Source organism: Arvicanthis niloticus, chromosome 6 (assembly GCF_011762505.2).
Source record: "Arvicanthis niloticus isolate mArvNil1 chromosome 6, mArvNil1.pat.X, whole genome shotgun sequence".
In the NCBI taxonomy this organism is placed as follows: Eukaryota; Metazoa; Chordata; class Mammalia; order Rodentia; family Muridae; genus Arvicanthis; species Arvicanthis niloticus.
The window spans coordinates 933651-954702 of record NC_047663.1 but is presented as its reverse complement, the minus strand read 5'-3'; the positions used below and the strand labels follow the sequence as shown (position 1 = coordinate 954702).

At 46.3% G+C, this 21052-nt stretch overlaps 1 protein-coding gene across 1 annotated transcript in view; it reads left to right on the top strand.

Moving 5' to 3' along the window:
• The window catches only part of Tbcd (tubulin folding cofactor D), a 168648-nt gene that overhangs the window by 73262 nt on the left and 74334 nt on the right, over positions 1–21052 (top strand). The window contains exon 14 of the mRNA XM_034508080.2: positions 19630–19786. Within this exon, the coding sequence (XP_034363971.1) occupies positions 19630–19786 (157 nt within the window). The remainder of the gene's footprint in view (positions 1–19629; positions 19787–21052) is intronic.

The window sequence follows — 21052 nt, the reverse complement described above, 5'->3', positions numbered from 1 at the left end:
CAGAGTGGGGCTTCTTTACTGCTGCTGGTTGAAAGGACTCTCAGAGTTGATGAAAACCGAGGCCTTGGGCCTTTAATGGGCTCTGCCGTGTAGATCAGGGCTTCTTCTTTGGTCTCTCGCTGAAGGTTCATGTACTTGTAGCCTACTAATGGTTCTTTCTGTTGCTACGTTCCCTGCCCTCTTTGACCTCTTTACTTATGCCTTAGTGAAGGATGGGGCTGGAGAGAGCATTAAAAACATTGGCTGCTTTATCAGAGGACCTAGATTCAATTTCCAGTACCCACATGGTGGCTTGAAACTATAGCTGCTGTCCCAGGGGATCTTATGCCCTCTTCTGGCCTCTGAAGGCACTAGGAATGCACAAACACCTGCACACACACACACACACACACACACACACACACACACACACATTTTTAAAGAAGGAGGTCTTCTTTCTTTTGCCCTTAGTGAGGTCTGAACCCTTATGTTTGGTTTCAGTTCTTTGCATGACCTAGATGTCTTGATGAAGTTTCTGAGAAGTAAGTAAAATCTTAGGGGAGAAGACTGGGAGTGGCAGTTGGTATTTCCTGAGCATCTTCCATATGGGTCCTTGTGCTGAGTGCTCCTTGCATCATTCCTTGTAGTCACAGGAAGTGCTGTGCACCTGCTTTATAGGAGTTCAGTGAGCACACAGGGGTTAAGTAACTTGACCCAGGAACCTAGGCTGGTAGATAACAATTTCATCATGTGACATGGGAGGTAAGCTGGGGTGTAGAGTGGGTGTCTGGGGCAGCTGCCACCTCTGGACAGCAGCATCCCAACGGAATGCAGACAGGTGCTATTGGGTATAGATAGTGCTGGGAATCTGCTCAGCTGCATTGGAGACTCTTCCTGGGTCCCTGCTGGAGCCATCTGTGGCACACTTTCCTGCAGGGTTTGGAAGGCAAAGCAGTGTGGCCAGGTTAGCCTAGGTACTCCTCCACAGCACGGCTTGGCTCTTAGTTCCCTCCTGTCCCTTCAATATCTTATTACCTGTGCTTGGGCTAAGCTGATGGTCTCCTGCGATGCAGTGCAGGGCTGTGCGATATGGAAGAGGGTCAGCACAGACTTTGCCAGGTCTGTGGAGTCATTTCACACAGCAGCCTCTCTCATAAGACATCTTTGAAGAAGGGAGAGAAGTCACTTACATTTCCGACCTCCTTACAAATAGTCACAAGATGATTTTTCCTATAATTTTTTTGTGCTCCTTTTGTGAGGAACATCTGGAAAGTAAAAAGGAAATAGGAATTGTTCTAGTGATGTCACAAGTCTGGTTTCAGCTTCCTAGTGCCCTGTAATGCCCCGGAGGCAGTTGTAGGCAGCAGGCAGCTCACTCTGAGGCTGTCTACGCTGGTCTCCCCTGAACTTGAGCTCTATGCTGGTGACATGATTGGGATATGAATACAGGGTCCTTGGGTGACAGGAGAAGGACAGCAGCAGCTCCATCCTGCCCAGTTCCAGATTCCTGGGGAGTGCACATGGTTCTGGGGTTTGTGGTAGTCGTGTACCCCTGAGCTTTTTATGAGGAGTAGCTGAAGGCCCAGGGCCTGTCCCAGGTCTTAGGAGTCTGTCTTTGGCCTTGCCTCCATGGCTTTTTTTCTGTTGAAGAGGGTATCTTTTAGGGTTTTTTAATTGGAATTTCTTTTCAGTTAGATAGAGACAAGCCAGGGAAACAAATTATTTTGCCAAGCCCCTAATAATCCTGATTTGAACTAGCTCTGAGGTGATGGATGGCTGCTTCCCAGCATGCCTTCTTCTGCTTCCCAAGCCTCCCCTCCTATTCCATTTGTGTTAAGGTAAGTCCCTACTAGACTGTGGAAAGCTCTGTTCCTAGTGGTCTGGACACTTTCCTAGACTTGGGTTTGGCCCTAGGCACTGCTCTTATTTTGATCAAAGCCACAGGACAGACCTGGAGCTGTAGCCCAGGGGGCAAGTGTTACTGTTCAGTAGATAGAGCTGTTCTGAGCTTCTGTCGGCCCAGCGGGGTATCTGGCCTAGATGGAGGGGGAGGAATGATCCACCTCCCTCCCTCTGTGCTCTTACTGCCTAGAACCTCTAGAGGATTGACCAGAAGTGGCCTGTGATCACTGATTACTCCAGTGAGGCCTGTGTCCCATCCCACAGCCTTAGGGGTCCTTACCTGCCACAAGGCAGAAGGTAGACATGTTAATGGAGCCCTTAGTGCTGCCACACAGACATTAGGGCTCAGGTGTGTCCAAACTTTTGACATTGGAACACACAGTTTTTGTCTACAGAGTTTATGCTCAAAAACCTGCAATTGAATTATTAAAACCAAAACAAAATAAAATACCAAAGACCACTCCCCTCTCCCCCCAAAAAAACCCAAACCAACAAAATCCTTTCAATGTTTTAAGTAGTTTTACAATTTTTCATAGGACTAGGGTTGTATTTATCACTCTCCCTCAAAGTGTGTGAGAGAGTTCTTTTGTTCACGTGTTCTCCTGAGAGGGCGAATGTAGAGCCTAGGGAACCTGAGCCCAGATGTGTGACACCACCACTTAAGTTTTAATTTCTTGATTAAGACAATGCCACTCTAGGCTTTTACAGACTGGAGGTCTTTATTTTGTTGGGTATGTAGACACTTTTTCTACAAAGGCCCATGAGGGTGAGTGGTGTCTCTCTGAGTGGTGGCCTGTGGTGGGAGGACTGGCTGCACCAGAATGTGGCCTGTGGGCAGCTTGTGTAGTGCACATGTTCTGCTGGCTCTTCCACCTCTGAGCTGTGTGGAACCAGGTTCCTGTGGCTCTTGAAGAGCCTTCAGGGTGAATGATTGAGGGTGAAAGGCTTTTTGTTTGTGTTTGTGTAAACAGTCCCTGGTTCTTCCCGTCCCTCCTGGTGTTGGTTGGCGCCGATGCTCTGTGTCTAAAGGGAAACTTGAAACTGCGCAGCGGCTTGCTTTGTCTTTGATTGGGAAACTCAGTTTGGGTTTGTGAACTTGGGCCAAGTCTCGAGGATTCCCACAGTTTTCCTCACCTGTCTATTCTCCCAGGCCAGCAGAGCAGCTCTGGGGCCTTGTTTTCTGGCCCTGCTTGGGACTTGTTAGTCTTCCAGGTGTAGCTCGGGAATTAGGCTTTGCTCACAGATATACGCAGAGGCTAGTTAAACTGAACAGGCACAGGTAAAGTTAAAGACGACATGGAGATTTCCTTTATCCTCCTCATGCTATACACACTGTCAGTACAAGACTATGACAGTAATATCCTCAACCCTCCCCCCCCCCCCCCGGCTGGCTTTTCCTTTACCAGCTTTATCTTGAAGGTTTCTCTTTCAGCATGGCTATGTCCCAAGCCCGTCACTTTCAGTTTGCTGCACTGAGTGTCTTTTAGCCTTTTACTTTTTTTCAAGACATTCATTTTTATCTGCTTTCTCTTCTTTCCTATGTAATGTTTTTCTCTGTTTCTTCTCTTAACTTTGTAGACCAGGCTGGCCTCAAACTCATAGACATCCATTTGCCTCTTGCTCCTGAGTGCTGGGGTTAATGGTGTGTGCCACCAAGCCTGGCAATCTCATCTTTTATTTAAACATTTTATATAGTGTTCTACGAAATTGTTCTTTGTGTATATATATGTGAATGCACATGTGCACGAACATGTGTGAAAACACAAGTGTGAGGAGGCTAGAGGACAATTGGGTGTCATTCCTTGGGCACTTTTCACCTCTTTCCTAAAGATTTTATTTTTAAATTGTGTGTATGTATACAGGTGCCTGTAGCAGCCCAGAAGAGGATGTTGGATCCCCACCCAGCATGGGTGCTGGGAACTGAACTTGAGTCTTGTTCAAGAGTCATAGGTGTTCTTAACCACTGAGCCAGCTCCCTGACCTTCCCCCTTGCTTTTTGGGACTGGGTTTCTAATTGGCCAGGAGCTTCTCTAGTATGCTAGTGTGACTTTCCAGTAGTCCCCCAGCTTTCTGTCTGTCTTCATCTCAGCACTGGGATTACAGCAGCACATACCACTATGCCTGGCCCTTTTAAAAAACAAAAACAAACAAACAAACAAAAAAAAAACCCATGGGGTCCTGAGGATTGAACTCAGGTCCCCTCACTCTTGCAAGGCTTTCCTTTACTGATCAGACTGTCTTCCAGACCCACCAAATCAGTGGCATGTGGAGTGTATAGGGTTGCACAGACATTGCTTCTCTCTTGGTCCATCCCAATTACAGTCGACATATTTTCCCCCAACACAGACAACTCCAGTTGTGGTGAGACAGCCACTAGGCAAGAATTGCCTCTTTTCATCTACAGACAAATCACTGTCCAGAAAAGGGCACACTTTCAGAATAGTTGACTGATTATATCTGCCAAGATAGAGTAGTCAGCCCTTAATAATTCTGCATCACTAGGTCTGTCAGATGATCCTGGGCCAGAAGGCTGAAGATCGGATGCTCCAACGTTTTGTAGTATAGGGGTTGTCCAGGTGTTCAGTGGTCTCTATAAATTGCCTAAGTTTTAGAAGCTATGCTTTGTGTTTCCAATAATCTCAGTTAACTCAGTCATTCAGGACTTCTGACAGGGTTGAAGACTTTTAGTCTCATAGCCAATCCTGGCTATTTACTTTGAGAGAAAAGATTTGAGAGGATGGTTTTCAGCTGACATTCATTCTAAAGCCAAGAAAAAAAAAAAAAAAAGAAAAAAAAGAAAAAAAAGCCAGGTTCAGAACTAAGTCTTTTAGTTAGGAGAGATGACAGAGGTTCTGGTTAGTCAACAAAATGATGGACTGGGTATTAGGTCTATCTTGTACCTTACTGACACAAATTGGTATAATTATGCTCTAATTGTATTTTAAGAGAAAAGTTTTATTTTAAACAGGAAGGGTGATATATAGGAGGAGCTAAGGTGGGAGGAGTAAGGAGAGGAAGAGGAGGAGTAAGGAGAGGAAGAGGAGGAGTAAGGAGAGGAGAGGAGGAGCTAGGGGGAGAGAGCGAGAGAGAGAGAGAGAGAGACAGAGAGAGAAGAAGAAGAAGAAGAAGAAGAAGAAGAAGAAGAAGAAGAAGAAAGAAAGAAAGAAAGAAAGAAAGAAAGAAAGAAAGAAAAGAAAAGAAAGAAAGAGAGGGGGTGGGCAAGGAGCCGGATGTTTGCGTGTCTTCACTAGTCAAAGATGGTTGATATATCTAGGTTGGGTATTGGGTTCTGATTGTATGGGCATCTTGTTATTGAGCATTACCAAACTTATAAAGCCTTTGATTAACATTAAAAAAAAATTGTATAAAAGCAAAAAGGAGAAGGGGGAACGGGATAGGGGTTTTCTAGGGAGGAGAAATGGGGAAAGGGGATGGCATCTGAAATGTAAATAAAATATCCAATAGAAAAATAAAACAAAACAAAACAAAACAAACCCCATGGGGTCCTGAGGATTGAACTCAGGTCCCCTCACTCTTGCAAGGCTTTTCTTTACTGATCAGACTGTCTTCCAGACCTACCAAATCAGTGGCATGTGGAGTGTATAGGGTTGCACAGACATTACTTCTCTCTTGGTCCATCCCAATCACAGTTGCCATATTTCCCCCCAACAGGGACAACTGCCAGTTTGCTTTCTGTCTCTGTGAGTTAGAACTTTTGGATCTGGCTTCTTTAACTGAATACAATGAATCCAAAGTTTACAGCCATGTTTCAGAGCTTCATTCCTTTTTAAAGATTAAATACAGTGATGTTTGGGTTGTTCCCTCCTCTTGGTTGTCATAAGTAGTTTTGCCGTGGACATTTCTACAGCAGTATTGGTTGAATGACAGTTCCCCCCTCTTTCCTCTTGGTGCATACCAGATGGTATGACAGTCCTCTGTCCTCCAAGCTACTTTTCATACCACAGCACTATTTTATACCTCCAGTAGTGGTGTACCACAGTTGGTTCCTTCTGGAAAAAGGAAGCCAACCTTTATACCCAATCTGGTGGGTATAAAGGAGTGTGTCCTTTATGTTGATGTGATTTTGGCTTGCATTTTGCCTCAGTGATAATGATTTTGAGCATCTTCTAACATACTTGTGGCTGTTTGGGCAAATGTCTTTTCGTTAGATACATTTCTTTTCAGATGGGTATAGTAGCATGTATGTTATCATCTCAGCACTCACGAGAGTACCCTGGTCTACCTAGTAAGATAATGTCTCCAAAGAAACAAACCTCAAAATACCTAAACAAAATAAAACAGTATTTGTGTTAACATTAATATATATTTACCATTCTCTGAAGTGTCTTTTGCTTGGGTGGTTTTTTGTTTTTGTTTTGTTTTGGTGCACAGTATGTGTCTAAATACATGCACACATGCATTAAGAATGGGCTTTTAGTTGGGCAATGGTGGCACACACCTCTTTAATCCCAGTGCTCGGAAGGTAGAGGCAGGTGGATCTCTTCAGTTTGAGGCCAGCGTGATATTCAGAGTTCTTGGACAGCCAGGGCTATACAGAGAAACCCTGTTTCAAAAAAAAAAAAAAAAGTGGGGGGCACTTTTAACTGGGCATGATGGCTCACACACCTTTACTCTGATCAACTGAGAGTGAATTTCTGTACGTTCAAAGTCAGCCAGGGCTACATAGTGAGACCCATCTCAAAAACAACTAAACAAACCCCCAAACCTTTATAAGTGTCTTGAATCCTTTGGCTTTTATTTGGCAATTCTTTAGTCAGATTTGTTACTTTGTGCAAACTAATGTATTGTCCAGTACAGAAAGTGTTAGCATGTCAAGGTGATATGTGCTCCAGTTCTTATTGCTCATGTGTCTGTATGAGCCATGTACATTATAAAACTTGTGTTACATGGTTTGTTGTGTTTGTTTTTGAAAGTGGAAATCTGCTTAGGGCCAGCCCTGACCGGTGATCCTTCTGAGCATGGGTGATAGCATCTTGGCTCCACAGTGCACTCAGAGTGCCTTTCTACCCACACCTGCTGTTATTTTAGACACTTGATGGTGTTTATGCCATTTGATGAAAAAAATTTAAATCACATTTATTTTTATTTTGTATATCTTTCATGCATGTCATAGCACACATACAGAGGTCAAAGGACGACTTTTGGGGGTCTTTTCTTGGCTTGTATCATGTAGATCCCTGGGCAGATTGTCAGGTTTGGGGCAAACATCTTTACGTACTGAGCTGACCTGCTGGCCCATTGATGAAGAATAGTTTATAGAGAAATCTTGCTACCTAATCAAAACCTTTCATTTACTGAGCTTACTTTCATACCGTCCAATGCTGTCTTCTGGTGGTTGTGGCAATGTGTTGCCTGAGTTTACTGGAGAGTTGTGCAGCTGACTTTGCCAGATGAAGAACACAGGTTCTAGCAGTTCATGTTAGCTATGGCAGGAGGACGCTGAAACTGCTGCACACAGTCCCTGGGCCATGAGTGCCAGTGCACTCTTGAATCATTCTTCACATGCCTTTGTGGGAGCTCCTTGTGCTTTGCTCTCTGGTTTCATTTTTATGCTTGCTGATGTCTGTTGTGTGAACAGACCGATATAGTTCCTGACACCAGTTGCTTGCTTTACCCAGCCACCTCGGGCTTATGGGGATGAGGGCAGGGACTTGAATGACATCTAGTCAGTAGATAAGAGTGGAACTCAGCGTCTACATGAGAATCCGGGCTTAGTCTTTGATCTTGAGTCCAGGTGTAGTGAGTGCATTCACATGTGGCCCCAAAAGGTGATAGTGTGTCCTCAGGGCTCTGTCTTATGTGTACCTCAGTCTTTTGTTGCTTCAACAAAGTACCTAACATAAAAGAAAAGATTTATCATGGCTCAGATTTCAGATCTTTCAGTCCAAGATTGGCTGGACCCATTCCTTTGGCTCAAGATGTGGAATGTCATGGTGGTGCAAGTATATGGAGGAGGAAGGTATAGCTTGCTTCATGGTGGCTAGGAGGGAGGGAGAGGGAGGGAGGGAGGGAGGGAGGGAGGGAGATGGGGAGGGAGGGGGGAGGTATTTAGCCCCTGAATATCTACCTCCTCACTGACCTATTTTCTCTGAAAGCTTCTACCTCCCAAAGTTCCTCTTCTTCCCAATAATATCATCAAATTAAACATCCACCAATAGATTAGTTCATTGAGTCAGTACCCGTATGATCTGGTCACCTCTCAACGATTGGCTCTACCAGTTGGATCCCAGCCTTCTGCACCCGAGCCTTTGCATTGGTAGTGACACTTCTAAACCATAGCCATCCAACAAAAATGAGTGCTGTGAAAAATGAGTGTTGTGCCCGTGAGCTGTTCCTGCATCCAGGCCCTGTCGTGAACACAAATCATGGGGGTTGGAATTCATAATTGCAGGTACCAACAGAGCATCCTTTGGAATTGGTAGCCAAGGCTGGATGCCAGGCAGTATGATGGTGGAAAGTCTGAGACCTACTCAGTGGGGCTGTACCCACCAGGTCATGACCAGGAAAACTGTAGACATGTGGAATGATGACATCAGAACCTCTCCAATTACTTAGTTAAAGATGAGTGCCAGGCTTGAGATTAAACCATGTTAGATGTGCCCTCTGTGACCTTGGGCCACTTGCTTCTCCTGGAGTCTCTTGTGTGTCTCTTGCAATATTTCCTTGAGTTAGGGCCCATCTCTGACACGGCAGTCTCCTGGGATCTTGCTGTCTATGAAATACCTGTGATGTTTCCAGAGGCTAGAGCCAGGGTCACCGTCTTGGGCCACTGGTGGCTTGGGCCTGAGGGCTGGGGACCCTGGCTGTAGGTCAGGTAGAACTGGTCTTGACTTCCTGGTCTAGCCTTTAATCCTCCAGGACGCTGTTTTTGCTTCTTTCATGCTGCTGTACTTGCCACTCTGTCATTAGCTGTAGGCGTTTCTGTGCCAACAGCACAGCATCAGCAGAGCAGCACACCCTTGGTCCTGGAGGCACCTCCTGCCTCGTGGTTGTGCCATGCCATGTCCTTTCTCTGTGGTGGCCTGTGGTGGTGGTGTCGGCAGGAACTGACAGGCCCTTGCCTCTGTGACAGCTGCTATGGTGACAACAAAAGGAATCAATGGCAGAGAAAAGGGAGCCAATGCTAGGTCTTGTTGGAAATGTTCTCTTGGGATTCTAGGAGTGCTTAGCTGGCAAAGAACCAATAGGATCACTCGAAAAAAGTCTAGTGTAATACTGAGTATTAACCTGGAGGGGCTCAACTTGGCTGGAAGTCAGCACTTGAGTGGCTTTGAGAGCTAGCAGATATACTGGCTGACTGATGATGGGGAAGGTGTTGAGTCTTTTTTTATCAGCCTGGTAGTCTTTCTGTGTGCCTTTGCTGGGCACTACAAAACTCCTGTCAGGAGCCCTAACCACACCCCAGAGACCATGTTTGTTGATGTACTTGAGTGTTTGGGCAGTTGTGAGAAACATATTCCTTTGCCCAATGTCGAGGAGTCTGTGTTCTGTTTCCCTAGGGGGCTGTCCTGACCTTGCTTGGATATCCCAACTTGATTTTGCTTGGATAATACAGGATGGGGCACATGAGGGTGTTGGCATGTTTAGTAATGGAGAACATAGAGAAGGGAAGGTGTAACTGTGTGGATTCCCTGCTCTGGTCATGTGATATGGAGTCTGTGGTGCTGTCTGTATGTCCCATCATGGGCATATGAAATGGGGTCCGTGCTACTGCGTATCCTCAGTCATGGATGGATAGGATGGGGTCTGTGGGGGCTATGTGCATGCTCTGACACGGGGGCAGGCGCAATAATAAAGTCTGAGCCATGTTGTATGTACATTCTGTCAAGACAAGTAAGATGGAATCTCAGGGAAAGGATGTGCTGGAAGACTTGCCTGTTTGCCTCTTAGTCCAGCACAGAAGGGAACCCTCATGAGCTTAATTTGCGGAAGCCTCCAGTCATCCTATCCAGGCCCTAAGTTTAGACCTCGGTTGGCCTACACTGGTAAAGTGGGGTTTGGTGGGAAAGGAATTGGGCGTTCCCATGGATGTCTGGCTTTCCCCTCCAGCCTCCTCTATCATCTCCTGTTGGTCAGTTGCTGTCTGAGCATCTGACAGCACTTGGGCACCATATTTCTCTTGTTGCAGCTGCAGCTCATTTTTCTTCTCTACCAAAGACCCTGGTAATACAGAGCATTTGAAGATGGCTCTCTGTTCTGGTGACAGGGCGGATAGCATGGACCTGTTTCGCCACTTTGGTGGCAGCTGTTACTTCCAGGGTGTGGAGTATGGATGGGAGGTGGCTACAACCTTGGACTGAGATAGGCACCGCTGCCTTTGGTTAGCTGGCACGTAAGTAACACCTCCAGGTAGGGTGCTCCTACAGAGAAGCACACACCCCTGGGGAAAGTGCTGGTGTCCTCCAAGGGGCAGAACACTTGGCTTCCTCCTTGTCCTGAAAACTAGCTTGCATAGTCACTCTCAGCGTCTTCTGCCAGCTCTCTGGAATCCACGGGGGCACAAGTGAGCTCTTGGTGTCTGTCTGCCACCCTATTCGTGTGGGCTCTCACAGAAGCAGTCTGATTTGTTTGGTTTTGTTTTTGTGGTGTTTAAAGACCGGCTCAGGCTGAATCAGAACTCACAGAAATTCATCTGCCTCAGCTTACTGAGTGCAGGAACTACAAGTGAAAGCTGTGAAGCCTGGCTTCACATGGAAGCTTGGCTGCACGCTGGGACAATGATATGTGGTTGTATTCTCTCAGACATCTTTGAATGTAGCCTAGTGGATGTTTTCTTGTTGTCCCAGATCCCTAGTCACTCACCGATGCCTTCTCCGTGTCTTCCCAGTAACATTTGGAGAAGAAGGGCCTCTGGCCTTTCCATCCAGGCAGGTGCTAGACCATGCTCAATCAGTATGGCTTTTCAGAGTTCTATGCTTGTTTGGACGTAGTGTTAGTTCTTTTGGGCTCCTATAACAAAACACCTTATACTGAACAATTAGTTTGAAGACATAAGAAACTTACTGCTTGTACCCAGTTTGGATCTGGGAGTCCCAGAAGAAGCAGCTGGCACATTGTGAGTCAGACAGTGTCCCCTTAATCACACGTGGTTTGTCTTTCTGTGAGGACTGGCTTAAGGCCTTTATGAGGCTGCCGTATCACACACCATCCCATTTCTTGGTTTTCATAACCTGGTCCTCGGTCCCATTGCACCAATACTTCAGTGCTTATAGTTCAAGACACACGTTTCAGAGGGACACAGGTATTCTCAGTACAGAGCATTGTTTCCCCGCACCACTTGCATGTAGGTATTTTGTGGGTACTGGGAGGGACATCGTTATCATACCTGCACAAATACAGCCTGTGCTGGGGTCAAGGCGTTGCTTGTGTATACAGGTGGTGCTGAGGCTGCTCTTTGGTGCTTCTCGGGTGAACTTTCATCTTGTACATCCCAGGCTTTGACTTCTGTGCTAGTCATTCTTCATTGCTTTGACAATTTAACAGAGAAAAGTTAGGAAGGAAGGGTTTGTTTTGGCTTATGATACCAAGGTATCAGACCATGATCAGTTGGGCCTGCGGTATGAAGCAAGCCATCATGGCAGAGAAAGCTGTCCTGCTATATTAGGGGCAAACACAGGAAAGGGTTGAAGCAAGATATATAATCTTTTAAAGCATTTCTCTAGTGGTCTGCATCCTCCATTCAGGCCCCACTGGCCGCACACTGTGAGGCCCTCAGTATCCATTGATAAAGTTAGCACCCTTGCGGTGATTGATGCTTTTATCTCAGTAGTGCCATCAAGCCTTCAGCAGTCTCTGGCTGTGTGCTTCATCTCCAAACTGTAACACCTTCTTTTCTTCTTTCTTTTACTTTTCATTCTGAAGCACTTAACAGGTTTAGAAGATTACAAAGAAGTATTCAGGAAGACCTGGTGAATTTTTTAGAATTAGAGTGTTTTCTCGGGCACAGACTGTAGCTAGCAGAGATTCCCAGATGAGTGAGTGTGTGTGTGTATGAGAGAGAGAGAGAGAGAGAGAGAGAGAGAGAGAGAGAGAGAGAGAGAGAGACAGAGAGACAGAGACAGAGAGAGACAGAGAGAGACAGAGAGAGACAGAGACACCGACCACCAGTCCTGGCATGCCATCAGTCCCAGATGTAATTTTGCCTAAACTATCCCCGTAGCTGAGATTTTAATATAGTGTCACCTTAAGACTTGTGTTCCCTCAGTACCACTCCCCTGACTCCCCTGTCATCTACTTCCAGTCACACCCATCAGGAATGTTGTGTTTATAGGTGCCCCATACTTCTTACTGCCTGTTCTTTGGATTTCATCTCATTCTCTAGCTGATAGGGATGGAAGTGGATATGGGCATTTCACCGATGTGTTTGTTATTGTTCCCAGGAGAATCTGCTGTACCACCCAGGAGGCTAATGTAGGTAGGTTGGGCTTAGAATTTCTGAAGGGCCCTTCCCTAGTGAGACTTCATTTAAAGTGGAAATGTCTTCTCCTATGACTGAATTTCTTGGGGGGAAGCACGTTTGGAATGAAGGGCACTGCCAAACTGGTAACTGTGTATCTGCCTGTTGGAGTTTCTCATGAGATCTTCAGGATACCTGGCTAGGTTGTGTGACCGATGGGCCTTGACTCTTGGCTGTAGAGTTGGAGGGTTTCTGGGACCCAGATGAATGTAGAACCTTTTTCTGGAATAAGTGTGGGTTTAATGTAATGACCTGCTTGGTAGGTAAACCCCTGAAGTGCCTTTGGAGGGCACAGAGCCAGATGATGTCTGAGAATGTGGACCCTGCAACACTGGGCATGGGGTGGGTTGTCCCTGGCCCCTCCAGGGCAGGCCAGATTCACACATCTGTACCCTCCTTCCCACACAGCTGAGGATTTCAGTCGTAGGCCAGATGCTGCTGCTGCTGCTGTAGTTAGTGAGGGGCTTCTGCGGCCATGCTGACATGGCATGTAGGAAACTAGTCCAGAGGTCTATGGAGCTTGATGTTCTGTGGATCATTCTTCCTACCTTCAGCACATTCAAGGGGCATTTTTCTGAGCAAGTCGGACTACATTCTTAAGGACAGTATGATGGCTGTTGGTACAAGGGGCAGGTCCTGCAGCCACACCTGATCCAGGAAGCTGGGCCTCTGAGGCTCAGGCTCGGGTGGGCAGGCTTCTGGGTCTGAGTGTGGCTCCACTCATGGGATGAGGTGGCTCAGGATAGTGCATGGATTTGGGCATAGCTTGGGAGACACTGCTGCTCTCTGTGGTGTGTCTGTTTGTCCATGACCAGCATTTTCCCTGTTGTTGGCCTCCTGGACTACATTAGAATAGTTGATTTTTCATACTCTCCTCTTAGGATTGCTCACACCACTGTATACCTCCACCTCTGCAAGTTCTTTACCATCAAATTTGAGTTGGGAAGGTCGAGCAAAGCCTGGGGTTTGCACCAGACACACCTCAGGAACTTGTACAATCCACAATTGCCCAATGCATTAACTTGTTTTAGATTAGTATGGCTGAGTGGCTGTCAGGAGATGTAACCGTGTGGTGATTTTTAAGGGCTGGTTGTTTCTGCATATGCAGATGATAGCTGAATCTTTGTGTCCCTGGCTCACAGGCTTTACAGACCCTGCAGTGAGGAATGTGGGGCTCTGGGGGTTAAATCACTGCTCTCACCTGGAGGCTGCTGCTTCCTTGGGCAGCCTGTGTTAAACAAACGACATGCTGTCTAGAGAGAAGGGTGTTTAAATTACTTTGCTGGACTCCCAAGTTGCCAAAAGGAAGCCCTCTGGGGTGTGATATATATATTTGACATGCATTTGCAGTGTGTAATTGGAACCATGAGAAAGGTTTTTGTTCAAAGCTATTGAACAGTTTCCTTATTTTAAACCTGTTGAATCTGGAAAGTGCTGTTTCTGAATTTCTGTCTGATAATGATTATATAAAGGTTGAAGGCAAAGAGTTTCCTGTTCCAAATCACCATCCCCCTCCCCTGAGCCCAGCTCTGTGAGTGCCCTGTAGCCACTAAAGATACTCTGACTTCTATTTCCTAGATCCCTGAATATCAGAGCTGGGAACTCAATGTCTCCCTTTCACATGGCAGAGGCTCCCTGCCCCCCCCCTCCCCCCCCCCCCCCCCCCCCCCCCCCCCCCCCCCCCCCGAGCAGCAGAAGTGGGCCCAACCTGCCTTCTCGGGCCAGCTGCTGCTCTCACTACCTTGGGGTGAATCAGAGGCAGCAGCCTGGCTTTTCTGTTTTTTTTTTTTGTTTTTTTTTCGTGTGTGTGTGTGTGTGTGTGTGTGTGTGTGTTACAGGATCAGTCATTGCTCTTTCCCACATTGTCCTTTTTACAAACCAGTTTCTTCCCAGTGATCCCTGTCATAGCATCCTGCCCTTACCAGGCCATCATCCATCTAGCAGCCAGTCAGTGGGGACCATTGCCTCACGCCATAGTCTTTGTTAGCTCTTGGTGTTTGCTGTGCATCTACAGAGGATGCTTTTAAGTATCTCAGCACAAGAAAAGCCAGGATTCAGTCCTTGGCTGACTGGGCTGTGGGCCAGATAGGAGGAGGACAGTCAGGACTTTGTTGGGCAGCATTGGCATCTGTGGGTGGCTGTGGGGCCAGAGGCCCTAATGAACTTTCCTTTCTGCTTTTCTCACTTAGCATTGAAGGACACAGGCATGGGAGTTTCAGCATGTTTTGACGTCTGAAGCTCCTGGCTCTGTCTGGAGACAGGCAAGATGTGAATGGGTTCTTGGAGCCTGCAACTCCTGTGGCTCTCAGATGGGATGGGTAGTTGGAACCATCAGGTATCCTCCCAGGCAGTTGGTCCTCTGAATGGTAAATGGGACTGCACTCTGAGAGCGTCCATCAGGACACCCTGTTGGTGGGTTCAGGCCCATCACGTGACTTTCTTGTGGCTGACTGTGTCACAAGTCCTTGGGAAGGGCTAGTTTCCAAAATTATCTTTCTTCAGTCTGGGCACAGAAACCTGGGTACTCTGGCTGGAGAGGTACTGTGGGTGGGAAGCCTGTGCCTGTTGGGGTTGCTCGTGGGTGGCACCAGTTTCCTGGCAAGGTGTAGGAGAGATGTGAAGTGGACATCGAGAGTGCTGACGCTGCCACTTGTAGTTGTCTGTCTGGAAATTGATTTTGTCCTGTGGAGTGATAAGTTGACACTTAGAGAATACATTCAGGTTTCCCTGAGGCCAGAGGCTTGCTGCTTGGCCTTGCCCAGAGCGTCTGGGCTGTGGTGCCTACTGAGCTCCAGGGAGTCCAGCTGGCAGTGACACTAGGTATATGGACACTGCCCTCCCACAGGTGCCACAGCCAATTTTCTTGACATTGTTTGCTCCCTAGTGGGCAACCTGTTAATTAACAGGGTTGTGAATTTGAGCTATGTACTAGCAAACTGGGAGTAATTCTAGGTCAGCTAGTTCTGTTTCAATAGAACAGAGGACCTTTTTTGGCTTTGGAGATTAGATATAGTTCAAGTTGAGATAATTGTAGATATAATTTCTAATCCGTAGCACCCTAGGTGGTTGTCTTTTGCTTGGTTTATATTTAACCATTAGCTCCATGTTTGGGGAAACATCAGGTGTGTACAGGAGTAATGAATAGTCTGTCAGATAACTGGATCCAGCTTCTGGCTTGCTGCTGATCTGCTTCTTGCTCCCAAGAGTCTGCCTGGTGGTGTGCCTGCTTCCTGGGGTGCAGAGATGCTTTACAGGATAAGGGAGTCTCTGGGACATACTCTGCAGTGAGAGTTCTGGCAGAGAAGGGGACTAGCTGGGAACTGGTTAGGAGCTGTAGAGCTCTCAAGCTCTCACTGATGTTAAGGAGCCAGCCTTTGTGATCACAGAGTGCCTCTGGAAGGAGGGGAGGTGGGGCTGGGCCGAGCTGTTGGATGGAGGAGCTATTTCTGTGGATGGAGCTGACTCAGAGATTGGCTGTGAAGAGGCCAGGGATAGCTGGCCCTGGGATGACTGCTTACTGGGCCCTACACTATGCCCAAGACTTCATTGTGGCTACTTATATGAGAAACTGCTGGGAACATGGGCCCTGTCTTACACATCTAGAAGCCACAGTCATATTCCTGATGCTGTGATATTCAGGATGTGAGACTTGTCAGGGGATAGGCTTTATTTGGGGGTTCTTAGCAGGACCGGGCTAGGTGATCCCACATCTTCATGAGGAGACACTGCATACCATATTGTTCCCTTAGAATGTGTTGTGTCCAGGCCTCTTGTACTTGTCCTGTGCACATTTTACAGACTCTGTGAAATACCACAAGCATATGAAATAGAGTCCATTGAACTGTAACGACTTTTCATATTTATATAGAAAAAAAATCCTTAGAAGCAAAAAGGCAGAGATTTGGCTTTATAACATTGATAGTCTTTCAGGGTTTTTTTTGTTTTTTTTTGTTTTTTTTTGTTTGTTTGTTTGTTTGTTGGTTTGCTTGGATTTTCTTTTTGCCTATATATTTATGGGTGTTATTTTCTGGTGGGTGATTACACATGCAGGAGATGGGCACCTCACATGCACACATCTAAGTGGCGCTCCTCTTCACACTGTTTGTTAACAGGGTTGGTACTCATGTGTGGTGAGGATGCCGAGCACCGTCCTGAGCGTGCCATGCAGGCCTAGAAGCAGTGTGCTCCATTTGTCTTGCCTTTGGAATCCCTGGACACTCACATGCCTTTTGTGTCTGCTGCTGGTGTTTGACTAAATTCCTTGATTTATTTATCAGCTGTGAATCCTCCCTTGATGGCCTTCAGTGTTTGTGGCGAGCTTCTGCCAGTAAGGTTCCCCAAATTGCTTTGGAACCCCCTACCATGTCAAGGAACACATAGCTACAGACACTGCCAGAGCTATAATGCCAGCGGGAGGCTCCTCTGTCTCTTTAGGTATGGCGCTGGGAATTGAACCCAGGGCCTCACACATGCTCTGCACCTAAGTTCTGTACCAGCGAACCATATTCCTAGTCCTCAAGTTATGTTTTAAACGCATTTTAAAGATACCAGTGAGAGCTGTCCAGTGTTCCTTACTACAGCATGGTTGTCTAACTAGGATCAAGAAATTGAGACTTTCAGCATGCTCTTTTAGAAAAGCTCACTTAGTGTGACTTTAAAAGAATAACCTATCTTTGCATTGTAAAAATCAAGTTTTTTTTTTCTTAAGTTTTTTCTATTGCTATTTTCCATTACTACTTGTAAGTGGCTTTTAAAAATTAACAATTGATCTCATTATAAAATTAAATTTTAGACTGTTGAGATGGCTTAGATAAAGCCACTTGCTACCAACTCTGACAACCTGAGTTGGCTGCTTGGGATCTCACACAGGAGGAGAGAATTAATTCCTGATGGCTGTCCTCTGACTTCCATGCATGTGGCAAGGCATACACGCATCCAACTACACACCCCCCCACACACAGTAAATACATTAAACTTCTTTATGTGATTCAAAAATGTAAGCTTTAAGAAGTGTATACATCTTTAATAAGCAGCTCTTCACAAATACCTGAACATACAGAACAGAATATATAGTAACATTTGTTTTTATTATATGTTGTGTGTGTGTGTGTGCGCGCGTGTGCGTGCACAGGTGTGCACACACACATGTGTGTTTGTGGAGGCCAGGGATCAAGTTTGGGTGTCTTCTGTCGTTTTCTACTTTATTTTTAATACAAGGTTTCTCACTGAATCTAGAGTTGCAGAGTTGCACCCGTTTGGCAAGATTAGGCATCCAGCAAGCCACGGGGTTCCTCTCATCTCTGCCTCTCCAGTGCTAGGACTACCAGTGTGCAACACTATGGCTGGATTTTGATGTGTGTGCTGGGGATGTGAACTTAGGTCCTCATGCTTACGTGGCAGGCACTTTACCAACTGAGCCATTTCCTCAGCCCTCATTTCACCTTTTGTTGGCATATAGCTGTTGCACACAGTACTGGATTTCAAAAGGACATTTTCATAAAAGTTTATAATATACTTGTACTGAGTTCCTTGCCATGTCCGCCCTCCCTTCCCCTCCTGTGAGCTCCCTTCTGTTTTCCCAAACAGTTTTGCTTCTACTTTCTTTTTTTTTTTTTTTTTTTTTTTTTTTTTTTTGGTTTTTCGAGACAGGGTTTCTCTGTATAGTCCTGGCTGTCCTGGAACTCACTCTGTAGACCAGGCTGGCCTCGAACTCAGAAATCCGCCTGCCTCTGCCTCCCAAGTGCTGGGATTAAAGGTGTGCGCCACCACCGCCCGGCCTTGCTTCTACTTTCATGTCACATGTATACGTGATTTTTGCATCAAGTGTAGGATGTGATATTTATCAGAGTAGCTAATTTGCTCAATGTGATAGTCTTACGTTTACCTGTAAATAGCGTGGTTTTATTTGTGTTTGTTTTGTGTGTGGAGTGTGTGTGTTTGTGTGAGACTGTACGTGCATGTGCACACGCGTGTGGGAGTCAGAAGTCAGTGCCAGGCATCTTCTGTTGATGCCCATCTTATTTTTGACAGGTTCTTTCACTGATCCTGGAATTCATGGATTGAGCTTTGCTGGTTGTCCAGTGGAACTACCAAGTGCTGGGGTTACACACCTTAACGTGCTCGGCTTTTATGTGGGTGCTAGAGAGCCAGGTTCAGGTCTTCATGCTTGCATTACAGACATTTTATTGACAGAACTCCCTGATTTGTTCTCACATATGGTGGAATAAAACTTAGCTGTTTAGATGTACTATATTTTCTTTATCCATTCTTCTCTTGACGGAATCCTAGGCTGGTTCTATAATTCAGCCATTTTGAACAGTGTTGCAGGTAAATACTGACAAATGTGCTGGGAATGGAGGCACACACTTCTAATCCCTGCACTTGGAAAGCTGAGGCCGGCAGAGGTTAAGGGTAGCCTAGCCTGGGTACATAGCAAATTTGAGGCCAGACACTGCCTTAACAAACAAAACAAAAAGCATTGATGAGCAAGTGTATCTGTGATATGTTGACTTAGAGCCCTTCAAGTACATACTCAGGAATGCTATAAATCTAGTAGTAATTTAATGTTCCAGTATTCTTGCACACATCACCTCTTTGTATCAACTGTCATGTGTGTGTGTGGTGTCTGTGTCTGTCTGTCTGTCTGTCTGTCTGTCTGTCTGTCTGTCTCTGTGCATGCATATGTATCAGTTGCCTGGTTGAATATTTTCACTAGAACCAGAAGAGGGATTCATGTGACTTTATCTCTTGGCTACTATAGACACTTTATATGGTCAAAAAGGAAGACAGTTCTGTACACACAGGGCAACCTAGGACTGACTTTCTGTGTCTGTGGTCTCTTCAGTCCTGGAACTTCAGGGACCCCTCTCTGGTCCAGGTCTGGTGCCTCCTCCCCTCTCTGAGGTTGTTGAAGTCTGTGATAACAAGATTTGGACGATGTCGTGTGGCTTCACATCCACCTGGCTCATCTGTGGGTGTCACCGTAAACACATGGCTCTTTCTACCCTGGTGTGGGCTTCTAAGTTTTGCACTCTGTTGATATGGCCACAGACTTGGCAGCCTAGCTCTGGTTATTGTTCTGAAGAACTCTCTCATTTCTTTACTTTATGTGATTCTTGGGAAACTCAAAAATGCCTTTTCACCTTTGAGCTGGTAGACTTGTTTTCCTTTCAGAGTTTGTTTGTTTGTTTGTTTTCTTAGCAGATTTTGACTTCTGCGATCCTGCCTCATTCTATACGATCAGCTGTTCATTGTTTTTTGTCTTCTGCCAGTTGTCACGGTGATCCTGAAGGCCCTTACCTACGATGAGAAGCGGGGTGCCTGCAGCGTTGGGGCCAATGTCAGGGATGCTGCCTGCTACGTGTGCTGGGCTTTTGCACGCGCCTATGAGCCTCAGGAGTTGACGCCTTTCGTGACTGCCATTTCAAGGTAACGCCTGTTGGTCGTGCTGAAGTGATTGTGTCATGTGGCAGACATACTTCAGATAGACATACCATATTCCCAAACCTGTTGGCTTTAGGTAAGCCATTCTCTACAACTAGCTGCCAATATCAGCATCCTTGTGCTCCGCCGCCCCTGGCCTCTAAGAGGTGGGCAAGATAGGAAAAGACTACCTTATCTTGTGGGATGGGACAGGATCTGCTATGTGGAGAGAGGGTCCTAAACATGGCTGTCCAGGGAAGCAAATGGGTCCCAGGTTCCACTTCAGACCTTTCCAAATGTTCAGAAGAGATTACATGCATGGGACAGAGTAAAGCTCAGTCACTAGAATGCTCTGGAGCCACTAGCAGCTGTCCCATTGTGTGCTGAGGACAGAGCAAATCGTTGGTCTTGTCCTAGTGAGCATGAGAAGACTCAGATGGAGAGCACCCATTACACCATTCACACCATGATGGACACACTGAGCTACTTGGTGCCCTCCTTTGGCTTCTCAGAAACAGAATGAAACTTGAACTCTAAGGAAGGTTACTGCTATCCCCCGACCCCCCAATTTTATGTGCCAGTTGCTGCACAAAACTAAAGAGACGTCTGTGCTGAGGGCATGCTTGTTCTGCATCCTTCCAAGGGAAAGGAAAAAGGAAAAAAAAATACACCAGAAAGTCAGGCAGAAGAGCTCTGGAACCATGCCTGAGGCATGAAGCTTCTGCGATCACTGAACTCCTATTAAGAGCCTACAGACTTGGAGCACCTGGCCCTACACCGAGGACCCTACCCCTCATTGGCCAGAGGTACTAGAGTCTAGTGACCAGGCACCTGCCACTCCACATCTGAGAATACTTCCCTGCCTCACAGAGCTCTCCAGTACTGTTTATTCTTCAAGTTGCTGAATGAAAGTGAGGTGGAAGTGTACTGGCCACACAACTTGGAAATGGGAACAGACAAAACCAGCCTCAGGAAAAGTAGATATTCTAGTACCTCCCAGATTTCTGAAAGTGTGAGCCAGATGCTAAATTCCCAGGACCCCCTAGAACATCCTTATGGTGCAACTCACCCCTCACCTCATCTCAAGACTCAGCTCCAGAATATTCCCCCTAGACATCTGACTGGAATCACCTGCTCTCAGAAGGGAGCTGCCCTGGACCTGTTTCATTCTATGGAGCATAAACATATACTGACGGGACACAACTCACAGGGACATGACATATGCACGGTTACCAGGAAGCTGTGCTGTTGGTTGTAGACTTGGCTCTGGGT